Source organism: Crocodylus porosus, unplaced genomic scaffold, assembly GCF_001723895.1.
Source record: "Crocodylus porosus isolate Cpor-Errol unplaced genomic scaffold, CroPor_comp1, whole genome shotgun sequence".
In the NCBI taxonomy this organism is placed as follows: Eukaryota; Metazoa; Chordata; order Crocodylia; family Crocodylidae; genus Crocodylus; species Crocodylus porosus.
This window is the reverse complement of record NW_017728948.1, coordinates 42,851,029-42,870,419: the sequence shown is the minus strand read 5'-3', so window position 1 is coordinate 42,870,419 and position 19,391 is coordinate 42,851,029. Positions and strand designations below refer to the sequence as shown.

Here is a 19,391-nt window from a genome sequence, read left to right as displayed (position 1 = left end):
TAACTGTTTTATACTAATTAATTACTATCAATGATATGTTGAAATCTTATTGACCAAAAGGGTAATACTATTCATAGGAATTTTGCTTGGAATGTCTTTTCTGAGCTGATCTTTCAGGCGATTTAGCCTTTTCTTTCAAACTTCCTTCTCTGACACCCAGTTCTACCAAAATGGTTGCAGGAACTGAAGTGAGGAGAAATTTACTTCATTTGGTTGTGTGTGTGCCTTTTTGCAGCATAATTACATTTGTTTTATTGCTATAAGCCTGTCCTTGCCCATTTACTATTTTTATCCATCTTCCATTCCTTCAACCTCAGGTCACGTCTAGGTGTCTGTACAGTGAATATACGATAGCATTTTAGTTCTAGATTCTAATTTTGTTCAATTTTTTTTTTTAAAGTGAAAAATTGTTGAGACTTGTTTACAAAAAGTCACTATTTTCCAATTATGGTTGTATGGGCAGCTTGTATCAACTGAAGTTTTAGCTATGGGTAGGGGACTTAATGGCTTTCTGTTACTTTTTTGATACATCTACTTCTATCCTAAGAATAGAAACTCAAATGGAATGACTTGCTTCTAAACAAAACAGATGTAAACTGCCTAGTTTGGCTTCCATTTACTATTGGATAGGAGCAGGCCATGTGAAACAGTTACTGTGGAGAAGCTGGCACATGACAAATCCACACTCCTTTTAATTGATTACATTGTTTTTGTCTATCCAATACCTGAATACAATTCTTTGAAACAGGTTGAACGGGAGCTTTCATGGTATTCCTGTTACTGTGGAGCAAGTCTAATAGCTAGATGCATAATATTCAGTGTTAACATACTGATCTTGGTTCAGTACAATATCTGGTGCACCCTAGTGGAATGAATGATTGATTGTATTGGTAAAAAGCTGAATTTAATTAAGCCTGTAGAGGACTGTTAAAATGTAGTTACCTGATGACTGCAATTCCCTGTAATATTACAGAAGTTAACCAACTACACCCAATGAAATGGATGGAAAAATATTTTTTTTAGTATTACATGAAAAATAAGTGGGTAAAACTTACTTTTGATGAAATGTCAGTGTCAGTAGATGCTAATTTTGTCAAGTGCCCAGGTTGATACCTCTTCCACAGACCCTATTTCTAGAGTGCAACTTGCTGGGGTGTAGGTTTTGTTTTACAATCTTACCTGATGCCTGCTTGTGCTTCATTCCTTTGCCTTATGGAAACATCCACAGTTAAACAAGAAGGGGGAAAAATCGTGGATATAAAATGTTAAACTTCATGGCACAGGCAAGTCTCACTATTTGTTGAGATGAGTGAAGGAGTAGGAAAAAATGGCCTAGATCAGGTTTTCCCTAAATTGTCCAAAATAGAACCAATCCATACGATCACTTTGAAAACTAGAACAACAGGCCCGGTGGACTGTGGGCCTGATATGTTGTGGACTTGAACGTGAAGGGAGCAAGGATGCGGCAACCTTCCAGTACCTTGATGTAACTCATTCTCTAATTCTTTTTTTATTAGATGAAAGGAATGACTGGATTAATACAATACTCGGTGCCTTGAAATCACATACTGATACCTGTCGAGCTCGACTCACTGTTGCTCCTGAGAAAAGTGGATACCTTGAACTAAAGGGGTACAAAGCAAAAATCTTCACTATTCTTCAGGGTAACAATGTCTGGATCTGTAAAAATGAAGAGGTAAAGGCTTTTTACTTACTTGTGGATGGATGCTTATAAAAATGATTAAATAAGTTAGAACTTGATGCTTCTAATGAATAGATGCATTTTAAGAAAAATGCGTATCTCCTATAACTTTATTTTTGAATTTATCTCCAAAACAAGAATAATTATTGTTATTTCCTCTGTACGTTGGTGTTACAACATGGAGGTGAGTGGAAGGGTTGGGACTAATACACTTTTTTCCTATGTGTCTGTTTTATGCACTCTGCTAATAGTGCAGAGGATTCACAATCATTGTCACAGGATGGTATACAGTAATAAAATGTATAATAGCTGAGATTATACCATTTAAATACTAAGTTTTTTCCAAAACTTACTGTATGATTTAAAGATGCTTTTGACTTCCACCATTTTTTCATTCAAGCATGTTTTACAAAATTTTAAGCAGAAATATCTTGTAGAAAATACTAAGTAGTTAGTTACCTCAATCCATCTTATAAAATCCAACTTGTGTATGTATGCAATGTATTTCTTTTTTTTTAATTTATTTTATTGGCTCCATAATATTAGTAAAGTAAAAAAGGATGCACTTTCCATGGAGTTCTTGCTAGCTGAAGATCCAAAGGGGTAAAAGCAGCCAAGTGCATTTTTCTCTTTCTCTTTTTCTCAACTTCACTGTAACCAAGATACCTACATGCCCATGCAGTTACATCCACCCTTGTGTGAAGGAGTGTATACTAAACTGGATTTGAGGCCCTTTTTGGTCTCTCTTATGATTTCCCCCAGCTACATGAACTACTCTGGTCCCAGCTTGGGGCAGGTGATGTCTCCAGATTTGGGGACAGGGCTGAATCTGAAGCAGCTGCTTGCCCCAAGCTGGTCTCAAGTCCAACATGAGGGGTCCCTTTCCCCCACTCCCGCTGCCCTGTGTTGAAAGAGGAGGGAACTCATGTTGGATTTGAGTAAATATGGTGCTCAAGTGGATGTCAAGCCTGTGTCATTGCTAGGACTTGATCATGTTTTTTTCTCCTAGGATATGGCTGGTCAGTTTGAATTGGGAAGAACTTTTCCTTTCCACATTTGCTGTGCTAAATTTGTATTCTGTACTTTACTTAACAGTTGCTTGCCTGAGAATATCATATCAATAGTGGATCATTCTGAGTGAAAACCACATTGACTTTTGGGATAGATTCTTTCACCTAGAGATTGTAACATAGGGAGCATGATGCGAGTAACATTTTTTCTGATGATGTTCATTGGGGTGATACCTCTGTAATTGTCACAGTCATTTCTATTGTTTTGTTTTTGTCTAATTGTACAAACCTAGCATTGTTGAAATCTTGTGACAGTGTTTCTTCTTCCCAACAGACCACTGTAACTTCATGGACCTTTCAAAGTATTTCATCATAGACATATTTGTAGATTTCAGCAGGCAAGCAGTTGTTGCCGGATGCCTTGTTCCCAGGGATAGATTTAATGGCTTCCTGCAGATCTTCTAACAATTGTCCAAATCCATCATAACTTCTAACTGCAGGAATCCTTTGAGCTCTTTGTATTTGATTCCAGTCACACTAGAGTATAAAATTCCATAGCTCAATCCAACGCTCAAGTTGTTTTTATTTATCAGTGATGACATTTCTGTTTAATTCTCCGCAGAGCTTTTTTCTTATTGACTGGACCAATTGCTTGTTTGATGCCTTCTTACAATCCACGGCTATCACCTGCATCAGCTGTTTTCTGAATATCATCATCACAGTGTTTCAGTCAAAAATCTTGGGCGCACCTCTTAGCTTCCTTTTGCTTTTCTCGTTGAGCCTCTCCCAGCTTTTCCAGGGTTATGGTGTTTGGGAGGTTTCTTATAGTTGTTTAGCACTTTCATTTTGTTGTCAGCCAGTTGTAGAAGGGTTTCAGAGTGCTTTTCAAACTGGTCTGCATTTTTCTTGCGTTTTTTGCCAAACACTGTTGCAGCATCATTGTACATATTAATTTTTAAGCTTTGCCAGGCTTCTGTGGCTGTGTTGTTATGTAAATTTGCTTTCACAACTTGTTCATTGAATAGTCTGCTTTTTCTGTCTTTAGTTTGGCTGATGTCTATCCAAGGATGACTGGTAGTTTTGCTCTGGCGGATCTTTTTTATGTTGATTCTGACTTTGCACGGTCAGTGTCACAATCAGCAAGCACTATGATAAGACCTCATTTGTAGGATTTCTGCTGGGTGGTTATGTCTGGTCAGTACCATATCTAATTGGTGCCTATGCCCTGATTTTGAATGTTTTTATGATGTCTTCCTTGTGATTTTTTTCCCCAGCAAAATAGGTGTTGGCAATGCATAGATCTTGACTTTCACAAATTTCTAACGCTTGCTGGCCATTATCATTCATATTGCCAATGAATGTGTTCATAATGTTCTGCTTGTTTGTACAAAATTGTTGCTAGAAAAGGCATATCTTGTGCATTACCTAGTGGACATCAACTTATCTCAAGTTCTTACCCAGGAAGTGGTACTTTATTGTTATTTGGGTAGGTCCTAGATAGGAGGTTTTACTTAAAGGGTACCATAAAAAGGAAAATTAGCTGAGTATAGGATGTGTGGCATTTAGGGTCTTCTGTATGACTGAATCTTGAACACTGTAATAAGTGTGTTCTCTGTACTATAACTTACTTTTATATCAATAAAGACTAGGACTAGTAATTTTTAAATGCAAGAACGAACTGGTCAATAGAGTTAACTGGCAATATGTGGACAAGGACTGGTAATATATCTCAGTATATTACACCCCTGCTGTATATGATATTATCAGTATTCTTTCCTCTTTTAGCAATTTTTATTTATTAATTTTGTGAAAGACTGGATAAAGAGAGGAATCAGAGCAATAGGTAGAAGTTTAGAACTAATATAACTTACATTTTTGGAAAAGGCTACTCCCAAGAGCAGTATGGAGAGCTAAGCAGTTCTCAGAGTACTTGAGTGACTAGCTTTGCTGCTTATTTTTAGCCTAGTTTTTAAAACGTTTGGCTGCTTCAAGTACAAAGTACAAAGCATTGGATATAACTGCAGAATTTAGAGGCCACATGTTCAGGTGTCTGGGTTCCCTGCCCCTGCCAGTTGAGATGAACAAATTTAAAAAATCTCTTAAGATGTTGTAGCTCACTGTGGGAGTGCCTAAAGTCCTGAGCTTTCTTAAATATTTGACCCTAGATATTTTACCCTCCTTTGCATTTGCAGCTGATTATATTGGCAGCACTAGAGTTTTGGTTTGATTTCTCTTTCTATGACTTGTTCTTCTGTAGTGTGCTCTTTTATTAAAGGTAGGAGACTGTATAAAGCCCAAAGCCTTATGTTTGTTTTTATTCAGAGTATAAAGAACGAGCTTTCTGAAAACATTTTTCTAGCCACTGTTATGTTTTATTCATATTCCATCTTACTCTTCTTTTGTTTTTCACTTTGTGCCTGTAATTTTTTTTTAGATTTACTTTAAATAACCTCATCCTCCAAGAATTTTTATGTCATTTCTTTGATTGTATGATTTTATTTTGTCTGCTTTTTGCTAATAATATTTTTCTTTTTTCCTTTCATCTATTTCTCTCTAGTTCTGATGCTTCCCATTTTTTACCTGCATTTTTATTTACTTCTCAAACTTTTTTTCCTCCATGAGCCAGAAATAATTTAAGTATTTGGAGAACACACTTTTGTGAAGTATTTCTATTATATGAAAAGGCATTTCCTGCCTTGATAACTTAGAATAATAGAATCAATGAGTCGGAAGGGACCTAGACAGATCATCTAGCCCAACCCCCTGCCATGGGCAGGAAGGAGCACTGGGGGTGGCAGGGGTCATAAGACCCCAGCTAGGTGCCTATCCAGTCTCCTCTTGAAGATTTCCAGGGAAGGTGAGAGCACCACCTCTCTGGGAAGCCTATTCCAGGCTCTGGCCACCCTTACAGTGAAGTAGTTCTTCCTAATATCTAACCTAAACCTATCCTCCCTCAGCTTGTAGCCATTGTTCCTAGTGACTCCAAGGGGGGCCCTGGTGAACAGACTTTCCCCGAGTCCCTACTGCTGGCTAACAGTTGAGGGACTTGCATCCTTCCTGGGCCTCTCTATGCTATCGCCCAAGAGCATCCCATTGTCAGTGGACAGGAACATGGAGGCAAAGAACTTGATGAAGAGTTCTGCCTTCTCTCGCGAGTCTGTCACCAACTGCCCTGCCATGCCTTGTAGGGGTCCAATGTTACCCTGAGACTTCTTCTTGCTACCTATATACTTGAAACAGACTTTTTGTTATCCTTAATCCCAGAAGCTAATCTAAGCTCCAGTGCTGCTTTAGCCTTCCTCACCAAATCCCTACAAGCTCGGGTCAGGGAGGTGTACTCCTCCTTTGTCCCTGCCCCCTGCTTCCACCGCCACTACGCTTTTTTTCTTTGCCTTCAGGCCAGCCTAGATATCCACGCTCAGCCATGAAGGTTTCTTGGACCCTTTTCCTGCCTTCCTGCGCAGAGGAATTGCGTCCTGCTGTGCCCCAAGGATAGCCTTCTTAAGGAAGGACCACCTTTCCTGGACCCCCATACTATCTACCCCCTGGGCTCCGAGTGCCTCCCTGACTACTGCCCTGAGCACATCGAAGTTGGCTTTCCTAAAGTCAAGCATTTGTGCTGTGCTAGTTACCCTCTCCAGCTTTGTCTGAATAGCAAACTGGATCATTTCATGATCATTGTCCCCTAGCCTCCCTTGTACTAGCGCCTCCCCCACCAGAGGCTAACACCAGATCTAGTATGGCATTTTCCCTAGTGGAGATGAGTACCTCCTGCACAAGGTATATTCTTTGCATGCACAGCCTCCCCCAGCTGCCTGGAGAATTCCAGATCCAGCTCTTCCTCCTGATGTTGTGGCCTGTAGTAAACCCCTACCACCAGATCCCTTTCCCCCTGCCCTCCTTGAAGTTTGACCCACAGGGTCTCAGTTAAGCCTTCCTCTGGTCCTATTTGGAAGGTAGAACTGGTATACTGTTCCCTAACCTAGAGTGCAACCCCCCACACCTTTTTTCCCCATCTTATCTCTTCTAAACAACCTATAGCCCTCTATGTCTACTTCCCAGTCAAAAGTTTCATCCCATCATGTCTCCACTAGACCAACCAGGTCGATTTTACTACTTGCAAGCAGGAGAGCAAGCTCCTGCTTGTTCCCCATGCTTCTTGCATTAGTGAAGAGATACCTTAATCCCCCTGTGGGAGCCCTGGGCACCCCCCCTTCCTGAGAGACAGCTGGTCCCTTGGTATATACCTGAGCTCTTACCTGAGCAGGTCCTACACCTGGTTGAGTTATCTCTTGTTCCTGTGGATCCCCATCCCCTGACAAACTTAGTTTAAAGCCTGCCAGAGGAGGTCAACTAGCCTGTAAGAAAACAAACTGTTACCTTTGGGGGAGAGATGGAGACCATCATGCCCCTGGATGCCCTTTGCTCTGAAGTGTGGGTCTTGGTCCAGGAAGCCAAATCTGGCGTGACGACACCAACTCTCGAGACGCCAGTTCATCTCATGGATGCAGGTGCTCTGCCACTGACAGCCTCCACTAACTGGAAGGAGGGACAAAAAGACCTTCTGGGCCCCCAACTCTCTAACTTTGGCCTCCAGAACCACGTAGTCATCCATGATCTGGTCCGGACTACTCTGGGCCGCATCCTTGGTTCCCACGTGGATGAGGACCACAAGACGATAGTTGGAAGGCCGGTTGAGGTCAGTGATATTCCTTGTGTTGTCCCCAGTCTTGGCTCCTGGGAGCTAGTACACTTCTCTCACATTGGGGTCTGTGCGGTGAATGGGTCCCTCCGTTCCTCTGAGGAGGGAGTCCCCTATGACGATGACCTGCCGTCTCTTTCTTTGGGTCACTGGATGATGCTCAGGAGGTACGGATGCCAGCTTGTTGGATGGGAGCGTGGCTTCCTCCCTTCCTCATTCCTCATGCCCAGACTCCTCCAGCACTGCCAGGGCCACATACCTGTTCCCCAGTTGTACTGGGGTGACAGGTGATGCAGCTGTGCACCGCCTGCGACGCCGCCTGCCCCTGGAGTTGACTGTCCTCCATTTGCCTCCTGCAGACTCCTGGGTGGTGACAGCCTGAGGGGATGGGCCCTGCAGAGAGAGAAAGTACCCATCAATCTCATCCTCCGTAGCCCTGATTTCCCCTCAACCTCACTTCCGCCCAGAGCTCTCTCACCTGCCCCTCCAGCACCGCAATCCTGGCACAGGTAGGACAGGTGAGAGAAGCCTCCGCTCCCATGTGCCCCCTGGTCCCAGGGATCAAGCCAGGCAGCCCCCACAGGCATGTGGCCGCACCTGTGTGGAAGCCTCACCGGTCCCCGGGTCAGGAGGCAGCTGTGGGGCAGGAGCCCTGGCTGCACTCCGCGTGATAACTCCCATGCTGTCACCCCCACTCACTTACCTGGAGACAACTGCTGCAGCTAAGCCAGTCAATCAGCTGTGTCTGCCTGGAGCCCCGCCCCCTGTGGGAATCCCGCTTGTCTGCTGGAGCTTCGTCCCACCAGGGGATCCCTGGTAAGCCGACTCTTGGGTTTCCAAGCCCCTAGCCCTCACCCACCCCGGCTCCTAACCCTCTCTCACCCCAGCGCAAACTCCGGCGCGCCCCTAAAGAGAGCACCTGTTTGCATGCCCTGTTTGCACGGGTCCCGCCCGGCGCGGCTAAATGGGGTCAGGCAGGGAAAGAATCCCCTGCCCGATTGCCCGCATCTGGCCCCACTCGCTCCCTTCCCCTTCCCCGGCTTACCTCCTCGTTGCCACAGCTGTCCCTCAGCTGCGGATAGCCTCAAGGGTTGGGGGACCCCGGGGGCATGTGCGCTCCCTCTGGCATCTTCAGCACATCTTGGGTAGGTGGGGATTGTTTTAGGCAACAAAGAGAGGGACAAATCTACGATAATGCATCATATGTAAATATATTAGGAAAAAAAGTAGTTGTGTGAGTGAAAGATGTTAAATGGCAAGAATAGGACATGCCTACCCTCATTTAGAAATCCTAGCTGTTTCTTTATGGAGATGAGCTGACGGTTCTTCTGTAGGAGGAAATCCTATTGTAAGTGAACTCAGCTGCTGGATCCTATATGTTTCTAACACGCAAAGTAGTGTTGTTTTGTGGTCTCCATTCTTAGCTCTAGGGTTCTTGGGCATACCTCTAGGTATAGAACCCCATCTGATGTCCTTCTTGGCCCTTGGGGCCCTGCAGTCCTGATACTGTAAGCTCTGAAATCAGTACCACATGGCTCCTTCGTTCCCATCTTTGCTCAGTAATCTACCTTGGTCTGAATTACTTGATCTAGGTTTAATGTAGCAGCCAAATAAGCAGTCCAGGAATTGCTTCACCATAGGCTTTTTAAAGAGCACTGGAGAGCTGTAGAATTTTGAAGACTGACATTCCTGAATGCTGTCCTCCTTTTTCTGACCTCATCCCTCCAGAGTCCCAAGTTTAATAATCAGTGTCCCAGCTGCCTTATATATTTAAAAAAAAAAAAAGAAGAAAAGAAAACAAAAAACACTTCCTGCTTTCCTCTTCCTTGCATGTGCTGGTGAAATGTCATCTTTCTTAGGAAAGCTGCTTTCTTTTCAAAACTGTCCTTTTGTCCTTGTTTTACCCTATATGCTTATCTGCTATAGGTGTTGTCCCTTTTTGAAGCCAGTTTTCCTTATACAGGCTCCTTCAAGGTCAATGACCCTGTAGGTCAAAACTTCATTCTTTCAATAGATAAGAGTTCAATGTTTATGGCCCTTGATACCTCTGTCTAGCTTTTCAGACAGGTGTCAAGCCGTTGCTACAACAAAATGGATGCTCTGCTCCACAGAGGACACTGCATTAAAGCATAAAGCAATATAGAGTGTAGCCATGAACAAAATAGGGGCCCACAGTTTCATATGGACACCTTTCAGGCACAAAATACAAATATTAATATGGATCTTGTTCATGCAAATATATATATATATATATATATATATTTTGAAAATTTGCAGTACAAAACAGTTTGGGTACATGGTCTGCTTAATGATTTTAGTTAGAATTTCATGCAAAGAAAGTCTTTTGTTAGTTGCCTTGAAAGACTGACTCTTTCAATTTTTCTTGGATATTTGGAAATCAAAAAGAATGTGTGTACCCTTTTAACACATTACTTTGTCTTTATTTATATGTCTTTCTCTATAGGTAGTTGCTCCATCATTTTATTTTCAAGTTTAGAAACAAAGAATTCTTCATTGCTTTTGTTGTAACATTTAATTGAAGAAAAAATAACAAATGCATCTTTGAAACCAGTAGAGTGCTCTAGCGTTCTAGAAATCTCTCTTTTCAAAGAGACTATATTCTACTCAGTAATTACCAGGCAAATATGCTGAGGGATGTTTCATATCCTGGCCATATTGGAATTCACATCCATACTAGAACTACTCCCAGAGTGACTTACAGGGGTTTATTATAACTGCAGTGCTAAAAGACATCTATTTAGACTTCTTACAATGTTGAAATGAGATCAGATCAAGCTGATTTATTGATTTCTATTAAAGTTGATGGTGAAAAGTCCACTGGCACTTTAACAGATTTTTCCTTATTGTTAAAAGTAGAGAAGAGTTGGAGCCAAAATGCCAAAACCTAACATAACCACCATGAACTTTGTGAAGTTCAGATTGAGATCATAACTTCATGTCTCAGGCTTTTTCTAGTTAAAAAGTGATTGGTTTAGCTGGAGCTTCTGGCAGTGATATACTGCTAGTATGAAACCATCAATTTCTTAGACTGTGTATGTAGTGTGAATTTCTTAAACTTCCTCACTGGAGAAAAAGTGAAAAATAGAACATACAGAATCAACTTATTCAGCCTGTAACATACTGAAATTCCTATTTCTATTTCAAAATCATTCACACTTAAATAGAAATGTATCTTCTGGTCCTGCAAGATGGCTTAAATTTTTGTGTGTGTGAGATGCTTGTCTGTTGTTGATAGTCCCTTCTTTCTCTGGAGTAGTAAGAGGAGGATCTGGAAGACACTTGTTCAGCTCACTTTTAAGCAAGTGAGCAAAATTCTTGAAGAGGGTCCAAGATTCCATGGTAGTTGAAGGCGACAAGTTATTATCACGGGAACATGCAGTCCTGCCTGTAGAAATCTTTTTTAATGTTTGTCTGACTGTCCCATTGGAACCGTTTGAGAAAATGATACAAGACTGTGGCCCAGCTGGTATTGGAATGTGATTGGGATGTTCCTCGGTGATCAAGATTTGGGAAAGTACGTGTGTTTGGAAAAAATATTTTGTCTGTAGATTAATGTTGGACCTGTGATAAATTTAATGATTTCTCTCTTTTTCACTTCCAAGTTTTTATCATCTTTTGTTTTTAATGATGTTACTTTTTGTGTTGACTTATTGCCCTTATTAATCACACATTTTTTGTTTTTGTTTTTTAAGAGCAGAAATTACTTGCTCTATTCTAGATCCAGTGATATATGTATGGTGAATAGGGCTTGGGGTTAAGACTTGTATGTCTTTGCTATGCAGCTGGAAACTGAAGCTGCGAGAATGAATGACATTTTCTAAGGAGAATATATCTTAGCTTTGTATTTCTGTAGAGGACAGATTCCTGAAGAATACAAATTAGAAAGAGAAATGAAGAAGAAAAGCTGCCAAAAAGTGAAGTTACTCCTAACAGCCTTTGCTTTAATGTTTCTCCATGGTGGCCTGAATGGAACAGGAGAAGATGGTTAAACATCTTGTGCACTAAACAAAAGTATTTCCACTAATAAGCAGAAAGTTAAGGGAACTCTACAACAAAAAGGAAGGTAGATGAGCATAAAAAGGCAGGGAGAAATGGGTTTTACTAAGGCCTAACTAATGGTGAGGCACCCTAACATGGTAGGTTAAGAGAAAAAGGAAATCATAAATATAAATTCAAGGAATAGGAAAAAGATACTGTGCTGTGGCAAATAACAAACTACAGTGGCAGGTCAAAGGTAAAGAGCAGGGAGCCAAGAGCGGAGTAATGCTGATTACTTTTAGCAATAGTTGAGCAATAATATATATGAAGTTTTGTTTGTTTTCTTGCTTGCTTGCTTGGTTTTTGTAGTGGGAGTAACTAGGGAAAGAATGGATAACAAAAGAAAGAAGTGATAGGAAGTAGAGAGAGAAATAATATTTTTTTTTCTGTATGCTTCTATTTCTTTTGTACCTGAGATGCTCTGTTCATTTTCGGGATCCACTTTGTCAGAGCACCGTGAAAAGATCCCAGAAAATCAAAGACAGTAACAAGGCTGGAAGAATTAACTTCCATGAGAGAAGTCCAGAAGATCTAATTTAGATTTTTTGTACAAGATAGTTAGTTATATAGGGGTAGAGTAAATGGAGAACTTTTTCAAGAGTACAAGCACCAAGTCTGATATAGCTGCATTTAACATGGCACCATAGAAAATTAGAACTAATGGGATGAAAATAAGAAAGGGAGACCCAAAGCTAAAAATTGGGGAACAGGGGCAATAGGGATGGTGGAAGAGATGTGGAAGTCTTAGATGCTACACTGTTGGTACATTGAAAATTAAACTGGCCTGCTTTACCATTATCCCATATTGTACACTTACTATCTGGGCAGAAAATAAGCGTCAAAGTCTGATAGTAAGGAGCGTAGGCTAGATGGAAATCAGAGATGGTACTTCCGTATTGCACCTTCCAGGATAGGAGAAAAAGTAGGCCTGCCAGTTTTGAAAACAAATGAAGATGGCTTAAAGGGGTAGGTGGAGCAGCTGAACAAATATGTTCAGACTTTGAAAATATGCTAGAAGATGGATGCAAATATTTGAAATATGTCTGATAGAGGGTTGTGCATGGGTTTGGGAGGTAGACTATAGCAGTGGTTCTCAACTTTTTTTGTACCAGGACTCATTTGTAAACACTGATGGCTAGTCCTGACCTGGCAAATAGTTTAAGTGCTAATACACAAGTGTTTTTTTGCCTCAAAATACTTATTATACACTACAAGTTAAAGCAGCTCAACAGTTGTAATTTTGAAGACAGAGATCAATATAAACAGGAAAACATTAACAGCAATATCATCATGCGGCCCTACTTTACTCCCAAGTGACAATCATGTTTTTCCACGTTTTTCTGTGATTATTCATGACCCTTTCATATATTCTTGTGACCCATGGGTTGAGAAACACTGCTCTACAGAGTCCCAAAGAATACAAATTGAGTAAGAAGAAAGAGGAAGAGTCATCCCACTAAAAAGTCAGTGAAGGAGAAATGAATCAAAGTAGGAGAATTACAAGGAAAGCAGCGCAGAGGTATAGAATCTGAGCGAGCGAGCAGGAAGATTAAGAATTCATGTGATTATTTAGGGTTGTTTCCCATGGCAAAGAAGTCAAAGGCAGAACTCTCAACCTATTTAAGTTCTTGCATTTCATCATTACCATGGTACCTAGAAAGGTTCAATGAACAAAATGACAGTAACTGTATGAGGGGGGAGTTAAATTTAAGGTTACCTAGACAGAAGGAGGACTCTGCTTCAGATACATAGCAGGGCAGTTCCATACGTGGGGCAGCCATAATGCACAGAGTGGTGCAGAATGCTGCTGTACTGATTTGCAATGGTGTAGTCAGCCTTTGCTGTGGCTATTTTTGATTTTCGCTCCTAGCCATAGGCAGCACCCAGAGCTCTTGCCCCAGTTGCCTCCTCACTCCTATTTATTTCTGCTGTCGGTCTGCTTAAAGACCCTAAGGATAAAGAATTAACAGGAGCATTAGTTCAGGTGCGCTCATGTTGTAGGTGGGAGATAATGAGAAATGAAAGGTGGAGAGTAATGAAAGTTGTTTAATTTCTTGTAATTGGGGTGAGGCAAGGGAGACCATGACTTGCAGTGATAAGAGGAAACTCTCTTTTTTTTTTGTTCTTCAGGTGACAAACATCGAAAGTTGTACATCTGAGAGAAACTATGCATTTGAGAGAAAATAAAAGCAACCTGGTTGTTGATCAATTTTATAGATATGTAGATGCTTTATAAGTAAGCATGATTGTATGAATATATTGGATTCAAGCATCCTTAAATTGAAGGATGTGGTAAAAAAAAGAAAAGGCTATTTTTATTGCTTTGCTTCATTCATACTCTCTATATTTTTCCCCTTAAAATTTACTAACTCAGTAAAAAGAGGGAATTTTTGTTCATCTCAAAAGTTGAGAAAAATCTTTGTTTAAATTCTTCAGGATCAAATTTGCCATCATGTAACACTTTTGTAGTAGAAGCACATGTTTCGATGTGAATCCAACTACTTTTAGATGCAATTATTACCATTATAATACAGCTGTGATTATTAGGGGACCTACGTAAATTGTGGGGTTTTTGATATTTGCAGAAACCATTTTATGATCACCACAAAAAATGGCATTGGCTGTGATTTTTCTCAGGAAATCAACCAAAAAAAAACTTAATAAAAAGACAATGCTGGCTCCCCAGTGTGAGCCAGGGGTCCTTGCTGCCATTGTGGCCTAGCTTCACAAACCACCCATGAGGGTAAGGCACCAGTTGGCCAGATGCCACGAAGGGCAGCCAGCGGACAATATGATGGTTGTCCCTTCATCCTTCCTCCCCATGCGATCTGTCCTCTGAGTCGGCACTGAGGGGTGAGGCCTCCCTGCCAATCCATGCTGAGGAGTGGGGCTGCCACAAAATGAACATAAAATTAGCTTTTTGTGTCATGACCAAGCAATGATAATTGCTTTCTCTTGCTGCAAGGTAGGTCCCTTGTGGACACATCTACATGTGATGCTATGTTGCCATAGCCATGCGCTACAGTGACATAGCATCAGTGGGCAGAAACCATGACGCCACAGCTACATCACTGTAGCAATGCACTGCCTCATAACACATTGCTACAGTGACCTGGTGTTTAAAAATAACCGTGCACCATGTGAATGGTGCAATCTGGGCTATTACTGCGTTGTCATTTAGTACTTGGAAAAAGGAAGTACTCGGCAGTGGTGCCGAAGGAGTACATGGAGACACAGCCAGTGATGATAAATTAAGTCCCCGCTTCTTATTTGCCAGAAACGCTTTAGTTTAAGACATCGCTTCAGGACCAGATGTTCTGTTTGTCTTAAGCATTTAAAGCATGGCAAAGATAAACTTGAGTTTATGCTGTTCAAAACAACTGAAAGATCCTTGAATCCAGTAAGAAAGTTTGTAAAACTCCTTTATACTAACAGTAAAGTACAAAATGAGTCCTTGAAAAAAATTTTAAAGTGTATCGTGTTGACTGTAACTCCTCCACTCAGAATTAAATTCATTTCCACCACTAGAGCCTGTAGGTGTAACTAAAGGTAAACTAAAAATGAAGAGTTAAAGTTGTACAAGATAATGGTCTATTTTTTTCTTGCACAATCAATGACTACCAACATCTACAAAGGGAAAATATATCCCTGTTTAATTAATCTGAAATAGTACTGTATCAAAGTATTCAGAAAAGTTACAATTGGATATCTGCTAAGAAAAAGACACATACTTCTCAGGTTCAGCCATGCTATTGGATATATTGCTATTACTACCTAAACATCCTAGAGACTTTATAGAAGTTCAAAAGCTGTTCTACTTTGGCCAAAAGTCTCACGGTTAGCTAACTGAAAAGAAAATTGTTTCCACATTCCCAGTTGCACTGATGCAGCTATCAGGAATTATTTTATACATTTGACTCCAAGTATCATGATTACATTAAAAGTTGTAATGAGTAGAATAAGCCTTTGTTCAAAGCAGAAATAATGGTAAAGTAATCTACAGGCACACACTAAATGTGCAAAGACAGTTGAAGGAAATTTCAGGTCTGGACTGATGATACTAATCTAGTTTGCCTCGATTAACAGAACTAGAGCTATACAGGAATAAAATCCATAACCATACATGCAGTTCTTATATTTAAAAGATGTTTTATAAAGCCCTTTTTGCATCAGAGACCGTAATAAAAGTGGAGGTCCAAAGACCAAGATATAGTTAACACTGCTCTGGTATGTGAATTTTTTAACTGCATTTGTATTATGGACAGTATAAATCTGTATGGTTAACTGTGAGTTTATTTTCTAATGTCTAATTAAAAGAATGTTTTCATTTGCTTAGCCATAAACGGTTGTATGACCCATGAATGTGTACATTTATATGGGATGATTTATATTTATCCTTTACAAACCAACCAGCAGCTTTACAGTCACAATAAGATTAATAATAAGGTACTTTCTTCAAAATATAGAAAGACCACTATTTTTCAGGAAGCTTAGATGCTCCAAAATATGGAAAATATAAGGACAGCTGCATTTTTACTTAATTGATTCCTATTCAGTCATTGGTGGGAGTAATTGAGAACTCTGATTTTTATGAAATAGTTGATTTTTATCAAAGGGTAAAAAGTAAAAGGTAGGTTGGGACACTTTTCCCAATACCTAATTTTTATGTATCTTCCATATTTAAGCTCATAAATAGCCTTTTAAGATACCAAGAACAAAACTAGTTTTTTTCCCCCCAGTTCATATCTCCCGTTTCAGGTACTATGCTGTTTGATATGGCATAAACACTAATGTACTTGTTTTTACATGCATTTTGTAAGATTACTGTCATAATTTGAAAATGGAAAGAAAAACTTTGGGAAAGATTCCTACACAATATAGTAGGTTTAGGTAAAATTTATTATCTTTCAAAGGCAAAGTTCAAAGTAAATGCATTTCCCTCAAAGTAGTAAGAAATCAAGACTGTCATACTTGCTACTTCAAGTTTTGGTTATTTAATTTTTTTTTTCTTACTGTCGGCCTGCCATTTTTTAAATGTTTTAAAATACACGTCTCTGAAATTAATCTAACTCAATGCAATTAATAAAATAACATCTACCTTAAATTAGTTTTTCTGAGCTAGTTTATACAAGTAATATTTCAGATCTGTTTGTATATTGCTTGGAAGATAAGGAACCAATCAAGTGCAAAGTCATATTTTAATATCTTAAAATCTAAATTTAAAGCAAACTCTTTATAGTGGTGAGATTATATTCCAATCCTTTTAACATGCACAGTGGGACTCTCAGTAGTCATGGACCTGATTACAAGGCTGCAGTGTTTCTGTTCATATTCTATTTGGGAAAATCCCTGTCTTCCTCCTTTTCCTTTATCATTTTTTTTAAAGAAGACTTTCAGAATAAGGACCACTGGAATTTGTCCCATGGGTTTAGCAGTTGGTCTTTGATCATGTCTCTCTTACTGACCCCTTCCTTCTTCCTCCTCCTCCCACTATTTCCAACATTCACACATTACTATCTCTTGTTTTAGGAATAGGCAATAGAAACAGAGTTCCAAGGAGGTTGCTCTTTCCTTTGCATAGTGAGGGCATGTAGGATATGATTTGGAGCACCGAGGGGGCTACTGCTTCTGGACCCATGAGAGAATAAGAGCTAACAATTACCTCTTGCTCAAATAATTTCAGACCAGGTGACTTGAGTTTTCATCAGCTAAGAGAGTTGGTCAATTTTAAGTATTTTAGGTTACCCATCTGCAAAAAAACTAACAGCCATTGGATGTGTTTATATGAGGCATTAGCATGACAGGCAAAACCCATGCTGATGGGTCGTAGAATTAGTCTGCTGCACAGCAGCATCACAAAAAACATGTGCTGGCTCTAAGTTAGTAATTACAGGTACTAAACTTAATGCCTTGTAATTGCGGCACATTAATGAATATGTAGACGCGCCCATTGAGAGGCTTACCTGACATGTTTTTATATTTCGACTTTCTATGATTGTCAGCATTCTGTTTCCCTTGTATGTTTTGTATGGTAAATTACTGCTGTCTAACAGTTTACCTTATGCCTCATACAAGGTGTTTGTTCTGCCTACAGTTACATACTTTAGTCTAAATAAATAAAACATTCCAACTGCAAGGGGAAAGGATTTTTAAATTTACAGCATACTAGCAGTACATAAGCGTGCTTTCTCAGCAATAATGTAGGTCTCTTGCTAATAAACTGCTAGACCAATGATACTGAACTTAATCAACTCAAACTGAATTATTGTTTCATGGAACACTTCATTGCTGTTACTATTAATATTAATATTTTGGATATAATGTAGTGTTATTTTGTTAGAGATTTTACTAGTTTAAAATGTGGTCACATGAAAATATATAATATAGACAAAGCTACAAACCATCAACTTAAATGTAATTTCAACTTTACTGTAGGGATGGGAGAGTTTACATCTTTGAAATAAAATGCTCTAGAAAAATAAGAGACGTTAAATGAAATGAACTTTATAACAACTGTTAAGTTTTATTGGAGTTTAATTACCACTTATCTCTGAAGCTTATCTATAATAAAATGAGGGAATGTGTTTTAAGAATGAAGCCAAAGCAGGCATGCTGTTGGGTAGTTGGAGGAATCAAAAAGATCCCTCCACTGAATATTACTTGAGGGAAAACTAGTTGAAGTGCCCAATAGACAGCCTTAGAGAGGCTCCTTCATTCCTGCATCTGTCTGGAAGCCCAGTTTTGGGGTCTTAGTTATGTCTGATGCATGGGTCAGAATGAGACGTTTCTGACAATTTATTGTCGTTCAGATGAGCCTGAGGCCTACTTGCTTATGACACTCCATCTTTCATAGCTAACTCAAGGAAACATGATAGCCATTGTGCATATCCGGCAGCCTCAGATTTGCCAGGTCAACTGACCAGGCATTTAGGTTTGGGTTTAAGTGGTGGTGTGGGGATGGAGGGGTTGGACAGGGGAATGTTAGTCCTGAAAGCCATAAAGGGAAGGAAGAGCTACTAATGGGTATCCAGGCAGAATGAGAAAGCAGGGAGTTTTCCATTGCATTGGAAAAGAGAGGATTTGGCTCTTGGTAAATACACAACCTGCTTTTATAGATGTAGTGGTACATGTTTGATTTTGCTCCAATTCTTACTCATTGTTCTTCTGCCTAATGCACAATCTTTTCATAGTATTCTAAACAGCCAATTTTCCACTTTTCCCTTTAAAACTGATAGACTAAAGGGGTATATTGTTATGGTTCACCTACTTGCTTAGCCTGTTCTCATTAGTATCTGGTAACACTGTCCAACAGATCAGCCTTTCTAGTTTCATTTCTGGATGATCTTATAAAACATAGATACTTTTTTTTGTATTTATTACCTATAAGCAGCTATTCATAGAAAACAAAACAGAACACATGAATTGTACAGAGCCTATATGGCCTTACTGGAATTCTCTGCTAAATGCTAATGTTGGCACAAAAAATTACATTTGCACAAAGCTCTGCTTTAGAGGTATTCAGTATACTACTGTGATGAGTGTTCTTCATCTTCTGGTTATTGCCAAGGTATTGTACATAAGAAATCTCTGCTAATATATGCTGATGGAACGGTACAGGGATTTTACTGGGACTAAAAAAAAAACAAAACCGAACTCCAAGGTTAATAGAGTGCATCTTTGCTACAAAACCAGAAGACGTTATCTCATCACAGTTCTTCATGATTCTGTGGTGTTAGCTATTCAGGTCTTTTAATTGTACCAGTCTTTCATCCATAAACTTAGATTTCATTCCAGTGCTGGTGCATGCAAATTTATTTAAAAATTTAACCCTGACAGGGCTTGTGCTATTTTTGTAAAAGCTGCTTGCCTTTTTTATTGTAAAGGCTTGAGACTTTACATATTTTCTGCATGTGCCATA

The 19,391-nt window shown here is 39.7% G+C and overlaps 1 protein-coding gene across 2 annotated transcripts in view; it reads left to right on the top strand.

Moving 5' to 3' along the window:
• ARAP2 (ArfGAP with RhoGAP domain, ankyrin repeat and PH domain 2) overlaps window positions 1-19,391 on the top strand; it is a 214,050-nt gene that overhangs the window by 62,919 nt on the left and 131,740 nt on the right. For both annotated transcript variants that reach the window (XM_019553196.1, XM_019553195.1), the window contains exon 9: window positions 1,518-1,696. In XM_019553196.1, coding sequence (XP_019408741.1) covers window positions 1,518-1,696 — 179 coding nt within the window. The remainder of the gene's footprint in view (window positions 1-1,517; window positions 1,697-19,391) is intronic.